The following is a 25,838-nucleotide window of genomic DNA, read 5'->3' on the forward strand; positions in this document are numbered from 1 at the left end:
AACTAGGACACTATATATATGTATCATATATATATGTATATATTTAACTAGGACACTATATATATGTATAATATATATATATATATGTATATATGTAACTAGGACACTATATATGTATCATATATATATGTGTATATGTAACTAGGACACTATATATATATGTATAATATATATATATATGTATATATGTAACTAGGACACTATATATATGTATCATATATATATATGTATATATTTAACTAGGACACTATATATATGTATAATATATATATATATATGTATATATGTAACTAGGACACTATATATGTATCATATATATATGTGTATATGTAACTAGGACACTATATATATATGTATAATATATATATATGTATATATGTAACTAGGACACTATATATATGTATAATATATATATATATATGTACTGTATATATGTAACTAGGACACTATATATGTATAATATATATATGTATATATGTAACTAGGACACTATGTATCATATATATATATATGTAACTAGGACACTATATATATGTATAATATGTATATATGTAACTAGGACACTATATACTGTATATGTATGTATAATATAAAAATATTACATATGTATATATGTAACTCAAAGTTGACCAAGGGGTAACATAGATCATACAAAAAAACAAATGTAACACATTTTGCAGGTAACATAGCAGACCAGATACGTTTGGATGGGAGGGGGTGGAGGCCTATAGGAAACACTGGGGGGAGAGGTCCTCATGCATTAACATGCCTCCTGGGTTAACAGACTGGAAATAGAAAATCCATCTGCATTCAGTTTGGAGGAGTCTGGTGTCCAGATCTCCACTTCTCTCCTTTTTTTTCGCTACTCTGCCAACAGTTTAGGTTCCTGCAGCCAGGTAGCCTTCAGGGTTGCCAGATGGGGCGGGTTACCGCCGAATGGGCTACTGGATTTAGCGGTTATAGACCTCTTGTATTTGATGACATGAAGAGTAAACATACTTGAGACAAGATCAGTACAAGAATCAGCACTGAATGCAACATGTCACAAGCATCTGCCCACCTCTCACCTCTCAGTTTCATATTCTGAGGGGACATTTTCAGGGTTGCATCGATATCTTTAACAAAGTTCTCTAGTATTTCCCTGGCCCTTTTGTAAAACATCTCTGGTCACCTCTTTGTGAGGCTAGCGGTAAGCAGCCTTACTAAACCCTTTGCCTTTGCCCCTGATGGGAGGGATGGACTTTGGAGCTGGGGCAGTACTGTGTGAGGCTCCAACCTCCCCTGCCTCTGGGCTCTGCTGAGGGGTAGAAATGCCCTGTGCTGTGGTTGAGGAACCAGTTTCGATCGAGTACTCGCAAGAGAGCTTCAACGAACCCATCATGGGGGACTCTAAGCTCTACCTTCTGCTACTTCTGAGCACATTCTCCTTAGCCTGTAAGTACCTCTCTGACTGTTCCCTGGAGCAGTAGTTGATTTGTCTTTAGAAAGGTACATTTTAGAAATATCTTAAGTCATGTTTTATGATGCCATGATATTTTGATGTGGAAAACGACGTATCAAACACCTTTGATCAGAAACGTAAATACTGTGTATGCATTACTTCATCATAGATGCTCAAGAAGAAGAACAACCAGCATGCTTGTGTAAGTTACACAAAATAAAAACCATTTGTTTTATCTGTAACATCAATTTGAATTTGAATAGCCATCTGTAGATCCTTAAAAAGTCTAATTCCAAGTGAGCTGTGTTGGTAAATGTTCCCTCTGTTTCCTAGTAAATAAATCACCTGCATGAATTAATGTAATTAGCTGTTTATTTCGCCCTTCAAATATATATCTGTTCTTCCCTTAGTGGCCAAGACGTACAAGACCCTGCATAAGTATGAATACCAGTATGACGCAGAGTCCCTGAATGCCATAAAAGGAGCTTCCCAACTCAAGAATGGACCCAAGGTCTCTTGCAAGGTGGGTGTCATTACAACTATGTTTGTCATTTTCAAAGGTGTCACAATGTGTTCAGAGTTGAAAAGTGAAAACAAGCATTCTGATTGGCCGAGAGGCTTACACAGAGACCTACGCCAATATGTTGGTAGGGATTTGCCGGCACTCTGCTGTGCATCGTGCATAAGCATCCTTGGGTCTGAGAAAGGCGCTATATAAATCTAAGATATTATTATTATATTGTTATTGCATCCCCACGATGCGCAATAAATGACGAGAAATGGCCTCGCTGGCATTATTGCGTAACTATTGTACAATTATTGGTGTCATACTTCAGAGCATTCGGGTGAATCACCTCAGTCTATCAATATTGACTGAAGTGACCCGTTGCTGCAGAGAAACAGTCCTCTAAACTCTGTGCTTCTCCCTGCAGGTTGAAATCGACGTCCCTCAGACCTGCAGCTACATCCTGCGCACCACAGGCTGTAGCCTGAGTGAGGTGGTGGACACGGACGCAGAGGGAAACCCAGTGTTGGGACCTGGCCCTGGCTCTGACGCCTTTGCTGCTGCCATGGAGAGGTCAGTAGCCCTGTCACGGTGTCCCTTTACCCCATCCTGTATGTTTAAAACCTACCTTCTCTTTTCTGTGGGATCCTCAGTTGTACAAGTACATCATTCTCTCTTGTACTGTACAGCTACATGATAATAAATGTTTAGAAATACATGAATGGTGGCCTGGGGTGGCCCAGTGGTCTAGCACTGCGGTCTACAGTGCACACATATGCCCATGTCGGCATGGGTTCGAATCCGGCCCCCATGCCCTGCTGACATGCCCTCTCTCCTTACTTTCCTGTCTGTCTTCACTGTCTCTGTCCAATAACATGGAAAATATGAGTGGGACTGCCCCACTCTGAAAAAATAACTCAGAAATACATGAATGAAATGAGCTGGTAAAACGACCTCTGACCTCCCGCTCCTTGTCCAGACATCCTCTGAAGGTGGTGGTTGAGGGGGTGTACGATGTGAAACTGTACCCTGAGGAGGACGAGACCATGACCATCCTGAACATCAAGAGGGGGATCGTCTCCGCCCTGGCCGTGCCCCTGGTGGAGGAGGAGGACAAGAACAAGAAAATGGTCCGTCGATCTGCAAAACAACACCGCTCACATTAACCTGTAGTATTGTACTCCATTAAAGCAGTGTACTGAATAATATCTAACATGTAAACACTACTGGTTCTATTAGTGGCATTTAACATTGGTCAGTTTTTTGGTATTGGACACATTTTTGGTAGTGTGCTAACAATTGTTTACCTCTCTTATGTTACCTCCGTTCAGCCCACCATCCACGGCATGTGCAAGACTGGCTACTCTGTCAACAGCAGGGGAGACATCGCTACTGACGTCACCCTCACCAGGGACCTGTCCAAATGTGACCACTTTGTCCCCCAGAGGGGCCACACCAGCCCCCTGGCCCTCATCTCTGGCATGGTATGAGTTCCAGGGTGCTGCTTAGAATGGAATACGCACGATGTGATATAATATTACATATATATATATATATATATATATATATGTATAGAGCAGCATCCTTGTCCTGGACAACGCTCTTGTCCTCAGCAGCCTCCATGGCGAGCCCCATAACGTTGGCCTCATCTGGAGACAGACAAAGACCACTTAGACATCAGAATCATTATTTTAACTTTGATTGTTTAACACTAGAACAGCCATGTGAGTAAAGAAAAATGTCATTTCTTTGCACTCAATCACATTTCAGGACCCTCCTTTCATGACTTTTCCTAGATATGTGCGTTCTACCACCCAGTATCCTTACATTTTCAATATCACTTGAGGATAAGCTAATATAAAGCTATTTTGCAGTTATTCTGTGTAGGAAGCAGGCTAATTTACAAGCGGCCAACTAGTGGTCGTTGTGTGTAAATAGCAGGTTAGCATTTTAAAGAGGGGGCTCTTTTAGTAGTATACTGTATATATATATAAGATCCACTCAAAACCGAACTACAAAAACCTGTCACAATAACCCCCCCCCCCTACAGCACTACCCTCTTGCCCAGCTGATCAGGAGCTCCCAGACCTGCAACTACAAGTTTGACAATGAGCACATGCACTTGACCTCTGGTGCCTGCACTGAAACCCACATCCTGGTGCCTTTCTCTCACAAGTGAGTCAAACATTATAATTCTATATCATCACAATCATCCATGTTCCTTGTTAGGCCAGTACGATCAGAGATGTGATGTATGTTTACTATCTATTCTTCTCTCCACAGAGGGGAATATGGAGTTACCAACGTTGGCAAACAGTCTCTGACTCTGCTGGAGGAGTCCACCCACAAGGAGAGAGTCTTTGACCACAGTAAGCATTTTAATCTAGTCACTTACATTATTTTCATTATGTGGATGTCTCAAACAATCAGAGAGTTAAAATAATTATTATACAACAGTTAGTTCCGACCAAGTAATTTGATTGGACAAGAGGCATTCCATATATACAGTATAACAGCACTGGGACTTTTAACTATATCACTGTATCACTCCGCCACACAGGTGTTCTATTAAATGACCGTTAATACAAAGTAGCTAGCCTGACTGTTGTACAAAAGCAATATCACACTCGAGGTCGTGCTGATATTCAGTATAACAGCACTCCTTCTCGTGTGATATTGCTTAATTCTGATGTCTAAGATGTGGTCTTTGTCTGTCTCCAGATGAGGCCAACGTTATGGGGCTCGCCATGGAGGCTGCTGAGGACAAGAGCGTTGTCCAGGACAAGGATGCAGCTCTGGCTGTCCTGAGGGAACTGGCCACTCTGTCCCAGTCCAACAGTGGTGAGAAGAGGCCCCACCTCTTCCAGAAGCTTGTGACCATGGTCCGTGGAATGAAAGCTGAAACCCTGAGCCCTGCTGTCCCCGAGGCCCTGGATGTGTCGGGACCCCTGACCTACCAGGTTCTGGCCCAGTGCGGCACCCCAGAATGCATCAGCGCCATCATGCAGATCCTCAGGACCTTCGACAACTCTGCCATTGAGGTTGATGCTACCGTGTTCGCCATGGGACTGTTGCCCAACCCCTCTGCCCTCCTGGTCAATGACATCCTGGCTATGGCTCAGTACAAGCAGAGCAGGCTCATCATGTATGCTCTGAGCAATGCTGTCAAGAGGTGAGTGTGCACTTATAATGATTATCAGAATCAGAATTGCTTTTATTACATCAATGTTTGGATACAAAGAGTACATTTCTTGGGTTCAGGTTCGATTAGACATTGTCATTGCAACAGAAATACAAACTCAATAATAGAGGATAATCAGGATATAAACAACAACATCAATAAAAGAATGAGCAGAATATAAACTATATAGAATATAAACAGAATATAAACAGCCAACAATCAACAATAGCTGTATATACAATAGCGTCAATAAAACAATAGAAGCTGCCAGGGTCCTCACTCACACCAAGCCCTGGCAGCACATCACCCCCACCCTCATCCACCTCCACTGGCTCCCGGGCAAGTCCCGCATCACATTCAAAATCCTCCTCCTCACCTACAAATCCCTCCACGCCTGCGCCCCCCAGTACCTAACTGACCTCCTCCCCCAGCATACCCCTTCCCGGAACCTGCGGTCCGCAGACATGGGCCTGCTATCCACCCCCCGCACCAACCTACGGACCTTTGGGGACAGAGCCTTCAGCGTGGCCGCACCTACTCTCTGGAACTCTCTCCCCACAGTGATCCGCAACGCCCCCACCCTGGACTCCTTCAAACTAGCCCTCAAAACCCATCTGTTCTCCAACGCCTTTGGCCCCCAGTCATTGTTTTAGTTTTTGCTTTGTTTGTTTTTCTGTTTTGTCTGTCCGTTTCATCTCCTTGTACAGCGTCCTTGGGTCTTTGAAAGGCACTATATAAATTAAAGTTATTATTATTATTATTATTATTAATAAGTCATATCAGGTTGTGCAAAAATGCTGTGCAGGCTGCAGTGAGATGTGACACATTGTCATACGGTGAGCAATGTGGTGCAAAAATGGAGCAGTCTAGAGTTCAGGTAGGTTGTGACCAAGTAGTCAGGTAGTCAAGTATGTTTTGTTAATGCAGTGGGGATGCAGTGGGGATGCCTTATGCCAGTGCAGGGGCCGGTTGCATAAAGATAGATTAAGACTGGTCTAACCCTTAGACTAGTCTTATCTTCTCAGATTAGATCAGTCTAAGTAAGACTGCTTGTTGCAAAAAAAATAAGACTGACTTATTGTGAGGTTAGAAAGTTAGCCTCGCTTGATTTAAGAGCTGTGTTGCTATGGGAACGAGTAAACTACTTGTATACTTTTCTCCACATTATATTCCTCTAATATACATAGTATTACGTTTTCAGCAGAAGAAAATGTTGTTTATCTCTCATATCTTCCACCGCTAGGTGTAGCTGTTTTGGCTGCCATGTTTTTTTTTCTGTCAAGTGTCTTATTTTACCTAGAATGCATTGTGTGACAGGCTGGGTCTATCTTTATTAAAGTGAGATCTAAGTCTAAGACTGGGCCTATCATTATTAAAGTGAGATCTAAGTCTAAGACTGGGTCTATCTTTATTAAAGTGAGATCTAAGTCTAAGACTGGGCCTATCATTATTAAAGTGAGATCTAAGTCTAAGACTGGGTCTATCTTTATTAAAGTGAGATCTAAGTCTAAGACTGGGTCTATCTTTATTAAAGTGAGATCTAAGTCTAAGACTGGGTCTATCTTTATTAAAGTGAGATCTAAGTCTAAGACTGGGTCTATCTTTATTAAAGTGAGATCTAAGTCTAAGACTGGGTCTATCTTTATTAAAGTGAGATCTAAGTCTAAGACTGGGTCTATCTTTATTAAAGTGAGATCTAAGTCTAAGACTGGGTCTATCTTTATTAAAGTGAGATCTAAGTCTAAGACTGGGTCTATCTTTATTAAAGTGAGATCTAAGTCTAAGACTGGGTCTATCTTTATTAAAGTGAGATCTAAGTCTAAGACTGAGTCTATCTTTATTAAAGTGAGATCTAAGTCTAAGACTGGGTCTATCATTATGCAACCGGCCCCAGGTCCCTAGGAGCCTGATTGCTTGTGGGAAATAGCTGTTCGACATCCTCTGGGGTTTTTTTGCCCCGAGGCTGCGGTACCGTTTCCCCGACGGCAGTAGTTCAAACTATTTCAGATTTGGGTGGCTGGGGTCCTGGGATGATTATTAGTAGAATTACAGATTTCATTCCTGGACCTCTAATATAATACATTTTGTTATTAGAATGTATTATCTGTAACATCGGTGATGTTTAACATTTGACATTGTGTTTCTCATCAGGTTCTACAAGGCTGAGGGCAAAGTGACCCCTGAGATCCACGCTGTTGCTGTGTTCATGGCTGGCCAGCTGGGTGACTGCACCGGTGACCAGGAACACACCTTCATGACCCTGAGGGTGAGTGCACCATCAGTCCCAGTGATCAAACTCACTTCGAGATGGAAAGAAATGTAATCAGACAAAGTAACATTTGCTGTTTTCTGTTCTCCAGGTCATTGGTAACATGGGCGCGGCCCTGGGAGCCGCCAGCCCTGCCCTGAAGTCCGCTGTGATCCAGTGTGTCAACAAACCTGAAGCCTCCCTGGCTGTCCAGCAGGCTGCCATCCAGGCCTTCAGACAGACCCCTGTCCCTGAGGAGGTTAGCCAAAATATCAACTATTAGCTTGAAAACAACAATGGAAGACCACATGTTTTCATTTGGTTGACTATATTGTAGATACTTAATGGGTCAATATCAGTGGTGTAGTCTACGTGATACGCAGGACTACGCCGTATACCCACTAGGAAAGGCCAAGGATTTCCATATACCCACTTTAAAATGTGTGAGGATACGTAACAGCGTTTGTGACAGAACTTTCACTTTCATTCATAAAATTCACCCCGTCTGTGTTACGAAGCACTTGAATTTTGGACCATTGGGACTGACGACAGCGTCATATACCATCAACGGGGGGAGATGCGACATGAAATATGTCAAAATGCAGCACTATCATGCACAGATCAGCCTCATAACATGTAATGTATATATATATATATATAAATATATATATATATAACGTTAGACAGGGAGCGCAGATGTATTTTTAATGCCGTTCCTAAATGAACGATATGAGGCTGGGAGGTAAAAATCACAGTATACCCACTAGAAAACATTAGACTACACCACTGGTCAATATGTTGTCCTTGTCCCAGGGCAGAGCGGTGCTCATGCAGGTGATGATGGATGGTGACAGCCCTCTGCAGAAGCGTATTGCTGCTTACCTGGTGCTAATGAAGAACCCCCAGCTGAGTGAACTGGCCCAGATGCCTCCCGCTGTCGAGGACGACGAGCAGTTCAAGAGCTTTGTCTTCTCCCACTTGTCCAACTTCCTGGCCGTGACCTCCACTGATCCCGAGACCAACGAGTGTGTATAACATGTACATCATTTACATCAACAATTCACTGCTTCAGCTAACATAAATAGAAGTTCTCTTTCAATTGTCCCTTTATCGTCATAGATTCTCCTTCTCACCTTTAAGGCTCTCCATAACCTAGCACCTTCATATCTCTCTGAACTTCTTCTTACTCACACTCCCTCCCGTAGTCTCAGATCCTCCTCTGCCAACCAACTTGTCATCCCTTCTGCCTGCCTGACTACTATGGGATCTAGAGCCTTTAGCCGTTCTGCTCCCCGCCTCTGGAACTCTCTGCCACCTAACATACGTAATATTGACACTCTCTCCACTTTCAAATCCAGTCTTAATTTAAAACACACCTTTTCACAATGGCATATTTGGTTTGATCTGCTGTATTTAGTTCGTTGTTACATCTGACTTTGCTTTGTTGATTTTATAATGTTTTGATATGTGGTTTTAACTATGTCGTGTAAGGTGTCCTTGAGAGCCTTGAAAGGCACCCATATATAAAATGTATTATTATTATTATTATTATTATTATTATTATGATTGTTATATAAATCACCTTTGTGTTAATCCTTCCTCCTCTTACAGGCTGAGACAGAAGATTCTAGATGCCCTGCAGAGCAATGAGGTTGAAAATGTCATGGGCCTCCCCTGGTTCTCCCGCAACTACAAGATTGGATTTGTAGAAGGAAACTTGATCTTTGAAGGTCACAACATCCTGCCCACAGAAGTCATGCTGGAGATGACCCTGAAGGCCTTGGGCTATGATGTTGACATAGTGGAGGTAAGTTCAAATTCTACCTAGGTTGTTTGTTTTTAAGAGAATTATGCATCTATTCAACTTGACTTTTTCTGTCAATTTGACAACATACATTCATTTTAAATCTTATCTAGCTTTAATCGGCTGCATTCTCATTTTATGCACCCAGATTGTGGAATGCACTGCCAGTTTACATTAGGGATGCAACCTCAGCAAATATGTTCAAGTCAAGACTAAAAACCCATCTTTTTAATATTGCCTTTAAATGACTAAATCATTAAATTAAGATTATATAATGATTAAAGCACTTTGAGCTGCAACGTTTGCAGGAAAAGCGCTATACAAATAAAGTTATTATTATTATTATTATTTATTTTCACTTCTAAGGTTGGCATGGAGGGCAAAGGATTTGAGCCAACTCTTGACGCCTTGTTCGGATTGGGTGGATTCTTCCCTGATATAATATTCACCGCCATTTCCAGTGTTATTGAAGAAGCTCTCACTATCTCCCGATGGATCATAAACCAGAACCAGGAGCCTTTGTGGGATGGAAGAAGGAAGAGATCGGTATTCAAAATAACCCTAACCCTAATCTCTTGTTCCTGTTTTCATGGAACTGTTGTTAACTTGTTTGGAACAGATCACGAGTAAAGCTTCCGAGTTCTAAGACTATTTATTAGACAGAAACAGTTGTGGAGGGGGTGGCTGGGGTGGAAAAGAGGAGGTCCTGGAGCCGGGTCAAAACTTGCTTCAACAACGGCCCTGTCGTTTCTACTGTAGGGATGCCCCAGGTGTGAAAGAGGGGTTGTTCCCCAGTTAGGTTCCATTTTGAAATACAGTCACTTTTAGGCTCCATTTTGTAATGACCATCTGGCCTTTTAGGAACAAAGAGTCATAAACGTCTAGCCAGGAGAATATACAGGCAGATTATACAGATCTATACATTCTATACAGTTTATATGGTTTATGTGTGTGTGTGTGTGTGTGTGTGTGTGTGTGTGTGTGTGTGTGTGTGTGTGTGTGCGTGCGTGCGCCAATATATACTACAGAACCAAATATTCAATCATTGCAAAAGTTGAATTAGACATGACTAACTTACTTTTGGACTAATATTTTTTTTACCTCCCAAGTTAATGAGGACAATTGGAGAAAACTTTAACATATTGGTGGAGGGACTGAATGCCCAGGAGTCCCCTGAGGCCATGGTTTACCTGAGGCTGCTGGGTAATGAGCTTGGATACCTCAAGACCAACGAGATGGAGGAGATGGCCTACTCTGCTGCCTTGATGATTGACAACTTCCTTAAGATGTTCCACATTGCTGTATGTACAAGTACCCACACAAACTCAACAACATAAGATCACAGTTGAATAATTATATTATTTTATAATGATGCTACTTTACATGCGTTACGTCTCCATCTGTTTAACATGCTTTCTATCTTCATGTTCCACAGCTGATGGAAGGATTGATGACCAAGGCTGACAATGAAGTCTTCGCCCATTACATATTCATGGACAATGAATTCTTCCTGCCAACTGCCATTGGTGTTCCTCTCAAGATTGCCCTGTCTGGTACCTTCACCCCTGGTATCAAGGGAGGACTTCACATTGCACCTGACATGGTCAATTATTGTATTCCTTTGCAAAGATCTATTTGCTTAACATACCCTTTTACATGAATAAAAATGTAATTCTATGTATAACTCATTGTGCCTTATCTCTTTCCTACAGAGCGAGGTCTCCTTCATGCCCTCTGCTGGAATTGAGTTTGTGACCCATGTTGGCTCCCACATCCCTGAGTATGTCCTGTCTGGACTGGACATGCACACCAACCTGTACCACGAGAGCGGGCTCAGTGCTAAGGTCGCCATGGCTGACAACCAGGTCAAGCTGACCCTCCCTGCTCCCCGAGGCCCTACCAAGCTCATCAGCATCACGTAATAATTATTTACAGTTACCTTTTCACAGCCATTAATGTTAACATTTACATTTCACAGCGTTTAACATGTCTTTCTACTACCCAAAATACAGCAACTCCCTGCATGCAATCACCTCTGCTGAAGTGAAGACCATCCCACCAATGGTAGAGGACCGCGTTGATGTGACTGAGTGCAAACCTGTGTTTGCTGGCATGCAGTCCTGCACCACCCTGCAGTACACTGATGCTAGCTCCCATGATGATGCACCCTACTTCCCCTTCACCGGAGACAGCAAGTAAGTGGTAGAGCTTCTGGGCACATACTGTATACTGATTAACACTAGAACAGCCATGAGCTGTGAGTAAAGAAACATGTTATATCTTTGCACTCGATCAATTTTCAGGACTCCTTTCATGACGTTTCCTAGATATGTGCGTTCTACCACCCACTATCCTTACATTTTCAAAATCACATCAGGATAAGCTAATATAAAGCTATTTACACTGTTTTTCTGTGTAGGAAGCAGGCTAATTTACAAGTGGCCAACTAGTGGTCGTTGTGTGTAAATAGCAGCTTAGCACTGAAAAAGAGGGGGCTCTTTTAGTAGGTTAAAAAGGCACGGCTGTTCTAGTGTTAAAAGAGAAATCATCTTTATGGTCAAACTAATGACAACAAAACATTTCTTTAGGCTTGCTGTAGAGCTCCATCCCACCGGTGAGGTCTCTGAATACACTGCCACCGTCGGCTACGAACTCTTAAGGGAGGGCGAAGAAGGCCGCCAGAAGGTTGACATGGTGAAGTTGGTCCTGAAGGCTGAAGGTGAAGCCTTTGTAGAAGAGAGAGAATGTGTAAATTCATGTTAGTGAGTGATATAAAGTGATAGAATTATTTTACCATCTTTTTCTTCCCTTTTTTTCCCTCGTTGACTAAACTTTTTGTTTTTAACATGAACACAGGTGCTGAACCCACGGAGGCCACAGCATCCGTGAAGTACAACAGGAGGAAGCACGCCATCACCGCTGACGTCCAGATCCCTGACTATGACCTGGAGGCTGGACTGAGACTGGGTGTTGTCGATGGCAACACTAAGGGGAAAGGAACCCACTCCATCTCCATTGACCTCATCAACAAGAACATCCCTCAGCTGTCCCTGGTTGGTCGTGCTAAGTAAGTTGAAATCGCAATTCCTCATATTTCTTTATTCTTTATAGTTTTGTTGTGTTTCCATTGCATACTTATCAGCCTTCCTCGTGGTTAAATAGGATTGCATCCATGAGGGATGCTATGCTGCAGGTCCAGCTGCTCGCCCCTTCACTCAAGGCTGACGCCACAGTTACAGCCAACCTGAAGTGTGGTGAGGAACTGGAATTTGAGCTTGAGAGTGACATCAAGCTCCCAGAGACCAACTCAGTGCAAAAGATCACCCTGAAATATGGTACGGATGTTTTTGATATCCTCTCACTTTTTTGTGAAAAAATGGTTTCATTGTTTGGTTGGATTCATATTTAGCTGTATTGTTTGACTATTGATGAATTGAGAATCAAGGACCCCAATTGAAATAAGCCAGTGGCTTTCTTGGGTTTTTATCCTGTTAGTCGACCTTGTATGTAATATGTACTTTCATGTACCTACTTCTGCAAATCTTCTAATAAAGTTTTCAATCAATCAATCAATCAATCAATTGACAATTGTTTGACTATTCATTTCTCAGGTTTTGTTTGTTGATTATCCATGAGTGCCTTATATCAGTTCTCATGATATTCCATTATTTTCTAGATGACAGCAAGATTGAGGCTGAGATCAAGTCTGAAATCAACTCTGAGATCCAAAACATCCTCCCCCAAGTTGAGACAATCAAAAAGATGGTCAACGATGTTCTTGATCTGCCGCTGGGCCAGACTGACGTGAAAGTCCGTAACTTCCTCACCAAGTCTGTGGAGGTAATATTAAACGTTGTGTTTCCCATTTCTTATCTTTACAATTTGAACAAAGACTTCCATTTGAACTGATTAACAATACATATTTCAACTAAAGGCAACCAACAACTACCTGGAGAAATACGCTGCTGATATCCCGTACATGAGAGAGAACCTGAGAGTCCCTGAGATCACTCTTCCTCAGAAGCTGTTCCTAAATGCGTAAGTTAGGGTAATTGTTAAAATTACAGGGTTCGACAGTATGCTTGCCCGCTTGCCCGGAGCAAATAAAAAATTCGCCGGGTTTGTTTGCGCGAGCCCGACGACGCTGCTGGATCCTGGATATGTTTACCTGTGTGCAGGAAGAACAACAGACGGCGCAGGGGCCAGACCAGACTAGATGATCGTGGAGTGAAGACATTATTAAAGCATACGCGCCTGTTGATCACCCGTCGCATCGCGTACTCTTTAATAATATCTTCACTCCACAACCATCTAGTCAGGTCTGGCGCCTGCGCCGTCTGTTGTTCTTCCTGCACACAGGTAAACATATCCGGGTAATTTTTTTATAGGGTGCCATTTGGACTTCATAACTTGTGAAAAATAAATTGTTGATTTATCTATATCTTAATGTTCTATTATATAAAGGACATATCTAGCTTGTTGAAAAACATAGTGGTCGAGCTCAGGCACCTAAATTGTATTTTATTTAAATTACCCTCTGTTAGTTGAATAGGGCTAACAGAGTGGACATTAACAGGGTGGACACTAACAGGGTGGACATTTTGAGTTAAAATGAGCCTTTAGCCTGCCTGTGTTAGCATAATGCCCAGAATGACCATGAATACTTGATGAGGAATCTAATTTGCACTAAATACTTTTTTTGAAATTATAAAATTTGATTGATCTCCTCAATATTTAGGCCTAACAGGGTGGACACGTTATGGTCAACCACATTAAACTCACTTGATAAAAACATCAAAATCAGATGGTAAATGTCTGGTCTGGCCCCTGCGCCGTCTGTTGTTCTTCCTGCACACAGGTAAACATATCCAGGATCCAGCAGCGTCGTCGGGCTTGCGCAAACAAACCCGGTGAATGTTTTACTTGCTCTGGGCAAGCGGGCAAGCGTTACTGTCGAACCCTGAATTAGCATCATTTGTTTTCATTTAGTAAATTATTTTGATTCCTAATGAAGAGTTGATCATCTATTTAATATAAATCACTATTTCCTTAAACAGTGAAGCTGCAGCTGCTTACCACTTTAACAATGAACGATTCACCATCGCCTTCCCCCTGCCTCTTGGTGGGAAATCCACCGAGGAGCTGAACTTCCCTGCTGCCCTGACCACCCCACACCTGGTTGTGCCCCTGCTTGACATGGAGCTTGCCTCCATTCAGATCCCCATCCCTGAGCTTTTTGTTCCTGAGACCCTTGCTGTATCTGTGCCGTACTTTGGAAAAGCTGAGATTTCCACCAAGATGAACAGCAACCTCTACAACTGGGAGGGCTCAGTGTCTATTGGCAAAGATGCTGTTGAGATACCAAGCTACTCCGCTAAGTTTGAAGTGGTTGGCAGCTCTCCTCTGGACCTCCTTTCTATCAGGATTGAAGGTACAATCTCACCTGCAAACATCTCATTATTGTATTTTAATTAATATCAAATTCATAATCTGGTATTCATATGGATATGTTAAAATACATAATTTTTCTCTTCACTTAGGCTCTGGATTACTTGAAAGCACTCCTGATGATTCCATCAAAGCCCATGTGAAGACCTCTGTGAGCCACAAGTTTATTGATGCCAGCATTAGCATCATGGAAGTCGGGACTGTCACTGACAAGATCAACATAAAATCCAGCAGCAAGATCGAGGCAACAAGTCCTCTGGGCCTGAGTGTAGCTCTGGAGCACACTGGCCAAGCTGGTGTCAACACTGAAGAAATCTCTGGTGATAGCAACTTGGAGGCAAAAGCCACCGCTGGACTTATCTATGGTATCACCAGCACTACCCAATCTTTCGCCATCTTCCCACTCAGGCCTCAGGCAAAAATGGATTCCACCCTGAAAATTGATTCAACCCTTCTTCAGGCCCAGAACTCCATTGCCGCATCCTTCGCCAATGGTGAGCTGTCTGTTGTGTCCAACACCAATGCATACGAAGACCTCCTGACCCACGTTGCTGAACTTGCCTTCAAGGAAAACCAGCTGTCCCTGAAATGTGAAACCAATACTCTTGTCCTTGGCATGAAGATCCACAACCACGCTGAGGCCTCAGCTGGTGCTGGTGCAGTTGCTCTCAAGATGGAGACCAATGCTGACCAATCTGAGAATCGCATTTACTCTCTGCTCACTGCCTCCATGGATGTCAATGGCCTAGCTGTGAACAGTGATGCCAGTGTGAAGCTGATTGAGAATGAAGCTGCACACAAAGCTACCCTGACATTGAACAAGGATGGCCTGGCCACAAGCGCAAAAACCACTGTGCAGGGCACAAAAAACACTCTGCCGGGACCCCTGACCGTGGAGAACACCTTCAACGCTGGACTTGATGCTTCCAGAGCTAGCCTGTCCATCGAGACCAAGAGTGCATTCCAAGGCATGAAGTTTGAGAATGCTAATTCTCTGACCGTCACTCTTTCTACTCTTGCCTTTAGCTCAAAGGCTGAGGCTATTGTCAGTGAGACCATCACATACACTCATGACATCACAATTGACCTGGAGCCCTACTCTGTGTCTGCAAATGTGAATAATGACCTGAACCTTCTGGAAAACAGTCTTGTCAATGAGGCTCAGCTGAAAGCAGAGCTTTACAAGGTCGACCTGACTGGCAGTCTTATTGGCAGTCGCTTTGGTGGAGAAGTGATCAAGCACACATACAAGATCAACTATGCTGACCTAACCGCTAACGCTAAGTGCAGCACCACTGGAAAACTCCTTGGAGCTCACATGAGCCACAACACTGAGCTTGAGGTTGTTGGTCTTGCTGCCAGGATCCAAAATGACGTCCGCTTCAACTCCCAGCCTCTCCGCTTCGACCACACCGTCCGCGCCAGTTTCATTCCCTTTGACTTCAATCTTGAATGCATCGTCAATGCTGATGGTGATGGTGATAGAGATTTACCCCTCTATGGAAAGCAAAGTTTTCAGGTCTACGCAAAGGGCCTCATTAAAGCACAGCCCATGGCTTTCACCAGCTCACATGAATGCAGAGCCTCTATCACCCATCAGCTGAATAATGGGTATAATAATGGCGTCTCACTGGAAATCACAATTGATAACAAGATGGACACACTTGTGACTCCCCAGGAGCAGAAGGCCACACTTACCATGAAGTCCAAGGTGAAGAACCATGCCCTCAGTCAGGTAGTAAGTCAAGTAAATGTATACAACAATGCGGAGAGGCTTGGACTGGAGGTGTCTGGTACCTTCCTCACTGACCTCCTGAAACCACTGACCGATGAAAACCAGGAATTCACTGTTTCTGCATTCCTGAAGTATGACAAGAGCACTGAGAGTTACAGGATTAGGCACCCCTTTAGTTGGAAATCCCTGGAATTGGAAAATGTAAAAATCACTATTGTGAGGATTGCAGAGGCAGTGCAGGAGAGCATCAACAGTGATAATATCAAGGCCAAGCTTGATGCTCTGCCCCAGGAGTTGAGTGATTTTGTTATTGGCCTGAACCTGGAAGGCCAGGCTGTCCAGCTGAAACAGGACCTCATTGCCTTCACCCAAGAGTATAACCTCACTCTGGAAGACCTGGACACCAGCCTAGTGAACCTTTGGGCTGCTTTGGAAAACCTGGTGACAGAAATTGCATCCCGTATCCAGGGCATTGTTGATATTATGAAGGAGATCATTGTGAGTGGCCCCCTGTCTGAAACTGTAATTGAAAGGCTTATCCAGGAATATAACAGCTCTATCCTCTTAGCAGTCCTTGATGTCATCGAAGAGCTCATCAGGAAGTTTGACACAGAGAAACTGAAGGACAGTAGCGTTGCAATTGTGCATGACATTAATGCCCAGTATGAGATCAAGGCTAAACTTGAGCACGCTGTGAGTGAATTGAAGCACTTCATTAAAAGCTTTGACATAAGCAAATGTGTTGAGGATCTGAAGAGCTATATGTCCTCCATCAATTTGGTAACCTATATTGAGGAGCTGATGTTTGAGATTCCAACTGAGTCTGTCAAGGAAGTGATCCAGGAATTTGACATTATTGGCAAGTTGAATGCCCTCCATGGAATGTTGAGAGAGCTGATTGTCAAGTATGAGGTCGACAAGCATATTGAAGCAGTCCTGGAAAAGGTTGTGGAGCTCATTAAGCATTTCAAAATTGATGAAACCATTCAGGTGGTAGCGAACAATCTGAAACCCATCAATATCCCAGCCAAAGTCATGCATATGCTGGAAGAAGTCATAAATTACCTGAAAGCTACTGAGATAAAACATGTGATTAATCATTTGAATGAATATCTTGATGCTGTTGTCCAGAAGGTTAAGTCATTTGATTATAATGGTGAGGCCAACCAGATGATCAGTGAATACACCGTTTATGTGAACGAGCTGATCAAGGCACTGGAGATCCCGCAGAAGCTGGAGGCTTCAAGAGAGTTTGGCAATTTTGTTGTGTCATCAGCAATTAACTTTATTGAACATCTGAGGGAAGTCAAGGTTGTAGACATGATCAAAACACTTAAGGATGTCCTTGACCATGCCATCTTCAATGACCTAGTCATCTCTGAGAACCTGAAACAGAGAATCACTGATATGGACCTCAGAGGTGAAATAATCTCCTACCTACAGCAGGTGAGCGAATACTACACTCAGGCCATCACCATCATTAGCGACTTCTTCAGCGTTGTGTGTGAGGAGGTTTGCAACCAACCAACTGAAATTCAGCAGATCATTGAGGGAATTGCCAATGGACTGAAGACAGCTGAACTAGATTTCCCTTCATTCACCATCCCTCTCACTGACCTAGACATTCCGGCCATGAAGATCAGGCTGGACAAGCTTCAGGAGATTGAAATCCCCACACAGCTGGATATCCCTGAGTTCACCCTCCTGGGTTTCCTCAGTGTGCCAGCCATCACCATTTCCTTTGATCGTCTAAAACAGGGAATTATGGAGATCATTGCCAACTTTGAGATTCATATTGTTGATCTGGATGCCTTCTTTGGAGACCTTACTATGAACTACCTACCTGCCCTGCCTGAGTTGACCCTGCCCGAGATCACCCTTCTAGAGTTCTCCTTCCCAGCCCTCCCTAAGGTTGCCCCTGAGAAGCTCCTGGAGATCCCAACCCTCCAGATTCCAGAGTTCAAGCTGCCCAACATCCCCAGTGAGATCATGGTCCCAAGCTTTGGCAAGCTCTATGCTGAGGTCAAAGTCAGCACCCCCATCAACAGCTTTAGGACCTCCGCTGAGCTCACGAACTCTACAGATAACAATATGACTCCTCAGTTCACTATTTTCCTGACATCCCAAGGAACATCCACCGGTTTTGAGATCCTCAACTATAACCTAAACTCCACTGCTCGTTTTGATATTGACAGTTTATTCTTAGTTATGTGGTTTAATGTTGTTGTTGAAGAGACCCTGAAGTTCACCCATTCTGCTCTTGCAGTTGAACACCAGGCATCATTGACCTTAAACAACTTTGGTCAACAACTAGTCCAGGCCTCAACTAATACCACAGTCAAGGTCACCACTTCACCCTGCAATGCTGACCTTGTGCACACTGCCTTCTTTGTAGCGGATATTCTTGAACGTGAATGGATATCTGCCTCTATGGACGCCACCTACAAACTCAACATTGACATTTCAGACTACCACAATGAAGCCTCTCTGACCCAGAAGGTTGCTACCGGTCTGACGGGCATGACAATCACTCTGACCGTTGGAAATGAAGGCAAGGCAAACGCTGGTCAGTGCATCCACAAGAGTGACGCTGATCAGTGCATCCACAAGAGTGACCTGCGCTTCACCGTCAGTCCCTACACTGCCGTGCTGACATTCTCCGGTGACACAGACTCTCCTATTCTCAAGATAAAGCAGAGCATGAATGTTGATGCAAAGCCCAGCCACATCAAATTTAATGCCCGTTCTGAGATGGAGGGCCCAGCAATTAAGAACAGCCTTGTGGTGGCATCTGGAAAGGCTTACATGGGAAACGTTGAGCTGAAGGTAACCCATGACACAGAGCTTGTTGGTGGAGTCAGTGGAGTCCTGTCCAACTCCATCAATCTGGTAATTCGTCCCCACGAGGTTGTGTTTGACTTCCACAATAAGGGTAACACAAAACGTAGCCTCCATGACGCTCTAACCGCCAAGATTGATCTCCAGAATGACTACTCAGCTACCTTTAAGCCTGATGCTCAACATATCAATACTGTGGCTCTTGCTCGCTTCAACCAGTACACATACCAGTACAACTTCACCATTGACAACAATAATAAGGAATTTGGTATCTATGCTGCTGTGGATGGTGATGCTGATCTTGATTTACTGAACAAACTTGTTAGCATCCCTGAAATCAATCTGCCCATCATTAACCTGCACACCCCTGCCATGAGTGAGCTAAACCTGTATGAGATGTCTGGCTTGAAACACCTCTTGACTACCCCTCAGCAGTCTGTTGATGTGAATGCCAAGATTCTGTACCAGAAAAGCAACTATGTCCGCAATCTGGGTCTAGTCAGCATTCCCTCTTCTCTGGGTAACCTGATCACAGAGCTCTCCTTCAAGTCTGCCATCTTCAGTTTGAATGCCAATGCTGGACTCTATGGTGAGGATGACCTTGTGTTCCGCATAGGAGCTACCACAGCCTCTGTGTTTGACGGTCTGAAGGCCAAGCTTGATGGAACCACCAGCCTGACCACCAAGCGAGGGCTTAAACTGGCTACTGCTCTGTCCCTGGAGAACCCCCACATTGAAGGAGCCCATAACAGCACCATCAGCCTGAACATGGATGAAGCTGCTGTATCTGTCGCAACCGTTGCTAAGATTGCGCTGCCTATCCTCAACCTGGAAGTCAACCAGCAAATGATTGCAGACACCAAGACCAAGGCAAATGTTGCCTCTACCTTAAAACTGAAGAGTGATTTCAATGTGCCCCTGATCAAGACTGTTGGCAAGTTAGAGGCTGACCACAGCCTGAAGCTTGAGGGAACCCTTGAGTATATCTCTGTGGAGTCAACCACCAAGGGCAACATTGAAGGCAAAGTTCTGCAATATATTGATGTGTTGGGAGTCCTGGACAACGAGGCCAACATTTACCTGAATGCCGATGGCCTCCGCTCTACCGCTAAGACCATTACCAATGCAAAACTCAGCAATCATGGGACCACGGTCCTTGAGTTGGATGTGGATGAGAACTTGGCTGTAGAGGCATCCCTGAGCCGTGTGTATGCAGCGCTGAAATTCACCAGCAACAACGAGGCCAACTTGTTGACATTCATGACAAATGGAAAGCACGTAGCCATGGCCACCATTGACTTTGTACCAATGTTATCCCTGACTGCTGATGTTGAGATCGACTTGTCTCAGCCAAGCAACTTAGGTGACCTGACCATCTTTGAGAAGACTTCTCTGGAGCTGACGGCCCCCAAACAGAAGATCTCTGCCACTGCCAAGATTGTCTCCCCTGTGTACACCACAAACCTTGCAGCTGAGATGGAGGGTGAAGCCCCTGTCTTCAAAGTCACACTCAAGTCTAATGCTACGTCTGTTGTTGTCTTCCTGGATCATGACATGGATGGTGAGGCATCTAAATCTCTACATTATTCATCAATAAAGATGAAACTAAACACCGTTTACATCATTCTGTAACTGGATTGTTGGTAACACAGCATAAAGTTGCCCCTCTACCTGTTTGGTAATGCTGTAATTACCTGAGTAACAATACTGAATTAACATGTTGTTACATGGTAATGTGGTAATTGTTATGTAATAGTATATGGAGTTAAGCAATATTGTGTTATTACATACAGTCCTTGGTCCAGTTGTTTAATTATACAAACTGCTCAACCCCATTGCCATAGAATTACAAAGCAATGCTATTGTACCCAGTAACACCATGTTCATAATGTTGTTGCTAAAATAACTACAGTTATTTAACTGCTGTGGATTATTAAACAGATTACATATCTAATTTCCTTCAAAAGCTTCCATCACAGCAAATGTTGAGAATGAAGCCCTGAGCCTGACTGACAAGATGATCCTGTCCCACGCTGACCTGACCCTGGATGTTCAGCATGTTCTTACCCAGGCCCTGAGGTAACAACCCCTTTTACACTGCAGGCCCTATTGCAATGTAGAATACCTATTTGAACACATTATTTAGACCTAGTATTATAATGTTGATCATATATGTGACACAGTCTGATCATTTGGTCCGTATGTCGGCAACCAATCATAATGTTCAGACTTTTCTCTTAAAACACGGAGCTACGTTTCAACGTTGTTGAGAATCGCAACACAAACTCGCTAGTCAAGCCAAAATACTGCAACAAAATGGATTGGGTGAGTAATCCCCAGTGCTACCTAGTTAAATAGAACACTACTTTACATTGTTAGCAGGCTCACAAAACAAGCTGTGTTAGTTGACTAGCGACGTGTCATTGATTTTCAACAACATGCTCATTACATCGGATCCCGACATGCAAATCAGAGAGCCTATAAAAACAAAGATATTGATTCCAAAATGACATGAACTATTCTCCTTGCATTAAGATGGACTCAATTAAACTTATGGAGTGATTTGTTGATGACATTTTTGCATTTTAGCTAATTTTAAGAGTGTCATTGCAAAGGGTTTGAATACTTATGCACATGAGGTATTTCTGTGTTATATACTGTATATATATATATGTATATGAGAGAGAGAGAGAGAGAGAGAGAGAGAGAGAGAGAGAGAGAGAGAGAGAGAGAGAGAGAGAGAGAGAGACATAGAGAGAGAGAGAGATCAGTGGATTAAAAGCTAAGGTACAAATTGCCATTCCCATAGTTGAAGACTGTATGAGTCTCTAGGCACAGAGGGAGGTCGACACAGAGGAACGGTGTAACAAGCACGTATTTATTAAGTTGCACACACTAGTAAATGCCACAGGCGGGCTGGAGAGAGAGAGGTTCCAAAATAATAATAATATTGTCCGCTAGAACTGCGTGTCCTGCCCAGCTGTTCTGTTCCCCTTCCGGGATAGTTCTCCGCGGTGTCTCCTCTACACACCCCCTTTCTGGATCTGCTCTCTCTCTCTCTCTCTCTCTCTCTCTCTCTCTCTCTCTCTCTCTCTCTCCCTGTGTGGCAGGTGTTTCCTGCCTCCTCCTTTTGTCCCGGGGGAACAAACACACACAGGTTAAATAGACCATTAGGATAACGAGTCTGATGTTTGCCATTAAGCAGACGCTTTTAATCCAAAGCGATTTACAATTACGAATTACAGGGACATTCCCCCTGGAGTAATTGAGGGCCTTACTCAAGGGCACACTAGTAGGGGTGTGGTTTCAGGTGGGATTTGAACTCACAACCTTCCGATCACAAGTCCAACTCACTATCCACTAGACCACCACTACCTGATTTCTGACACCTATCCACAATAAGCTCGTCATCCCCTTCCAGCGACAGTCTGGCTCCCTCTGCAGGCCAGAACGCGTCATGCTCCCCACAAAGACTATTAGTTATCTGTCTACCTACCTACACCTTTAAGATATCAATCATGCTTATACTTTTTGTTTTCTACTTTACAGTGCCTCCCGACACACCCTGAATGTGGACATCACCAGCCCAACTTCACTGATGTGAACTTCCGCTATTCTTTCCCACTCCCTTAAAATCTGCCATTATAAAACCACTACTTAAGAAAGGAAAGCAAGATAATTCTGTTCTCAGAAATTTCGGACCAATATCGAACCTTTTATTATCCCTTTCTCAAGTAAAATCCTTGAGAAAGGGATTTTCAGACAACTTACTGATTTTCTTAGCAAAAACATTTTATTTGAGAAGTTTCAATCAGGTTTTCGTTCTAACCACAGTACTGAGACTTCATTAGCAAAGGTTGTACACGATCTCATACTTATCATAGATGCTGGTGGTGTATCAGTTCTTGTCTTGTTAGATTTGAGTGCTGCTTTTGATACAGTAGATCACACTATTCTAATACATCGTTTAGAAAACTGTGTCGGTCTCTCAGGACTTGTATTAGAGTGGTTTAAATCTTATCTAGCTGGTAGGCATTTCTCTGTTGTCCTGGGAGACTCTGTTTCTGATAATGTTGACATCACATGGGGTCCCTCAGGGGTCTATTTTTGGTCCCTTGCTCTTCTCCCTGTACATGATCCCATTAGGTGGAATCATCAGAAAACATGGTGTAAATGTTCATAGTTATTCTGATGATACTCAGCTGTACATATCAGTATTGCCTCATAATTCACATGCACTCAGCTCGCTGGAGAATTGTCTCCTAGATATAACATTTTCTACAACTAAATCAGGACAAAACTGAGATTCTTGTCATTGGACCAAAACCACAAAAAGACAAATTGTCGAATACGATGGCAAACAGGAAGCTAAGAATCTAGGGGCCGGTTTCACAGACAAGGCTTAAGCCTATTCCTGGACTAAATCACACTTTCAATGTAAAATCTCCATTGAAGATGCTTTTTAGTCCAGGATTAGGCTTAAGCCTTGTCTGTGAAACTGGCCCTAGGTGTGATTATAGATTCTGACTTAAGCTTTGAGCCTCACATCAAATCTATCAATAGAAATGCTTTTTATCATCTACGGAATATTGCAATATCCACATCAAATTAGAAAAAAAATGATTTTCACTTAGGAATTCCAACACAACCTTTGACATGACTTGGAAGCCCTTCGCCGACCACCTGAGTAAGACCACCATTCAACCAGATGATGATTAGATGCCCCCCCCCCCCTCCCTCCTTACCCTTATTGTTCTATTATGATTTTGATTTTATTGTTTGTTTGGGGTTATGCTTTTGGTTTGTGTTAATTTCATTACTTTTCTCTCAGGGATATTACCATTACGTATTATTTCTTGTTATCAATGATGAACTGTGGGTGGGAAACATCTAGGGGCATACTAAGCTGTATAGGAGCTGATGGAGTCACGTTTTGGCACTCCATTTTCTAAGTTTTTGTTACTGTTTATATATATATACTTTTATTTTATTTCATGTAATGCTGCCTACATGCTGTTATACATGCCTAATCTGAACCAGCTCACCCGACCACCCCAATCGGTAATGTGTATTGTCTATGTTCATGTCTAAAAATCAATAAAAATAATTAAGAAAAGGATATTGCAAAAGTTATTTTCTCCGGCAAGCTGATGCAGAAGTGTTATGCATGCTTTTGTTATTACCTGTTTGGACTATTGTAACAGTCTCCTTTCTGGTCTTCCGAAGAAAGCTATTGGCCAGCTGCAATTAGTAAAAAATGCAGCAGCGAGAGTTTTAACCAAAACAAGCAGACGAGCTCATATAACTCCTATTTTAGAGACTCTACACTGGCTTCCTGTTAAGTTCAGAATAGATTTCAAGATCCTTCTGCTTGTTTATAAAGCTCTCACTGGCACAGCACCAGAATATTTGAAAGACCTTTTGCTAGCATATCAGCCCAATAGAGCTATCAGGTCTTCTGACGCCGGTTTTCTCTGTGTACCAAAGAAGAGATTTGGTGAGGCTGCATTCTCATTTTATGCACCCAGATTGTGGAATGCACCGCCAGTTTACATTAGGGATGCAACCTCAGCAAATATGTTCAAGTCAAGACTAAAAACCCATCTTTTTAATATTGCCTTTAAATGACTAAATAATTAAATTAAGATGATAAAAACCCATCCTTTTAATATTGCATTTAAATTACAAAATAATTAAATTAAGATTATATAATGATTAAAGCACTTTGAGCTGCAACGTTTGCAGGAAAAGCGCTATACAAATAAAGTTATTGTTATTATTATTATTAATATTATTATTATTATTATTATTATTATTATTATTATTATTATTATGCTGCTGGCAGAGATGGAGTCAGTGCTTCCATCTCTACTCCATCCACTGGGTTCCTGGGTCTCCAGCTTCAGGGCAGAATCCCATCTCAGCTGAGCGCCAGACTCTACAGCCGCTATGTTGTGAGTATCCTTCACATTTGACATGACATTTTTGTTATCATTCACAATTCAGATTCAGGTTTTGTTAATAGAGTTGTAATAGGTATATTGAAATGGGGTTTCCCTTCGTTTTTTTTTGTCTTATTCACTGGCACAGCCGAGACCCCCACTGCCCCTGCGAGGTGTGGAGGCAGGGGGTGCAGGAATGTGGGGGTTCGGGGGGAGTATTTAGGGTACCTACCCAGTACCAGACAATCACCTACAGCGGATGCAAACAGAGGTCTAGTGGCAGTTTTCTTTCCCCTCAGACTTCAGAATAGAAGCCACATTTTCTAACCCAGTCTACCTATGCAGCATTGTAGCCTGTCAACAGGCCATCACAACAACACAAAGGTGTAACTGCTTCTGTTAATCTGTTATTTTAATACCCTTTTGGGTCTTATTCTTGATTATAGGTAATGGCCCCCAAGCTGTGGAACACCCTTCCACCAGCCATCCAAGCTGTGGAACACCCTTCCACCAGCGATCCGATGCTCGGATACTCTCAACAGTATCACTCAAGACACTTGCCTGGCATGGTCCTGACTGACACTATTAACCCTAACCCTTCCTACAGCATGGTCCTGACTAACACTATTAACCCTAACCCTTCCTACAGCATGGTCCTGACTAACACTATTAACCCTAACCCTTCCCACAGCATGG

The 25,838-nt window shown here is 43.0% G+C and overlaps 1 protein-coding gene across 1 annotated transcript; it reads left to right on the top strand.

The window, feature by feature from the left end:
- Positions 1–1,379: 1,379 nt before the first annotated feature.
- LOC308159690 (apolipoprotein B-100-like) lies at positions 1,380–25,175 on the top strand (the record flags this gene model as incomplete). Its single annotated transcript, XM_080533505.1, is given in 29 exon segments — positions 1,380–1,434; positions 1,611–1,643; positions 1,852–1,964; positions 2,374–2,519; positions 2,926–3,076; positions 3,278–3,430; positions 3,997–4,121; positions 4,230–4,315; positions 4,668–5,118; positions 7,279–7,393; positions 7,488–7,634; positions 8,189–8,400; positions 8,987–9,182; positions 9,546–9,725; positions 10,289–10,480; positions 10,615–10,782; positions 10,892–11,097; positions 11,192–11,374; positions 11,768–11,898; positions 12,036–12,246; positions 12,342–12,514; positions 12,856–13,019; positions 13,114–13,217; positions 14,237–14,610; positions 14,720–20,761; positions 21,168–21,279; positions 22,750–22,787; positions 22,790–22,826; positions 25,046–25,175. Coding segments are annotated over 29 exon segments (10,428 nt in total).
- Between the last annotated feature and the right edge of the window lie 663 nt (positions 25,176–25,838).

This window comes from Nansenia antarctica (genome assembly GCF_963989245.1).
Source record: "Nansenia antarctica genome assembly, chromosome: 6".
NCBI lineage: Eukaryota > Metazoa > Chordata > Actinopteri > Argentiniformes > Microstomatidae > Nansenia > Nansenia antarctica.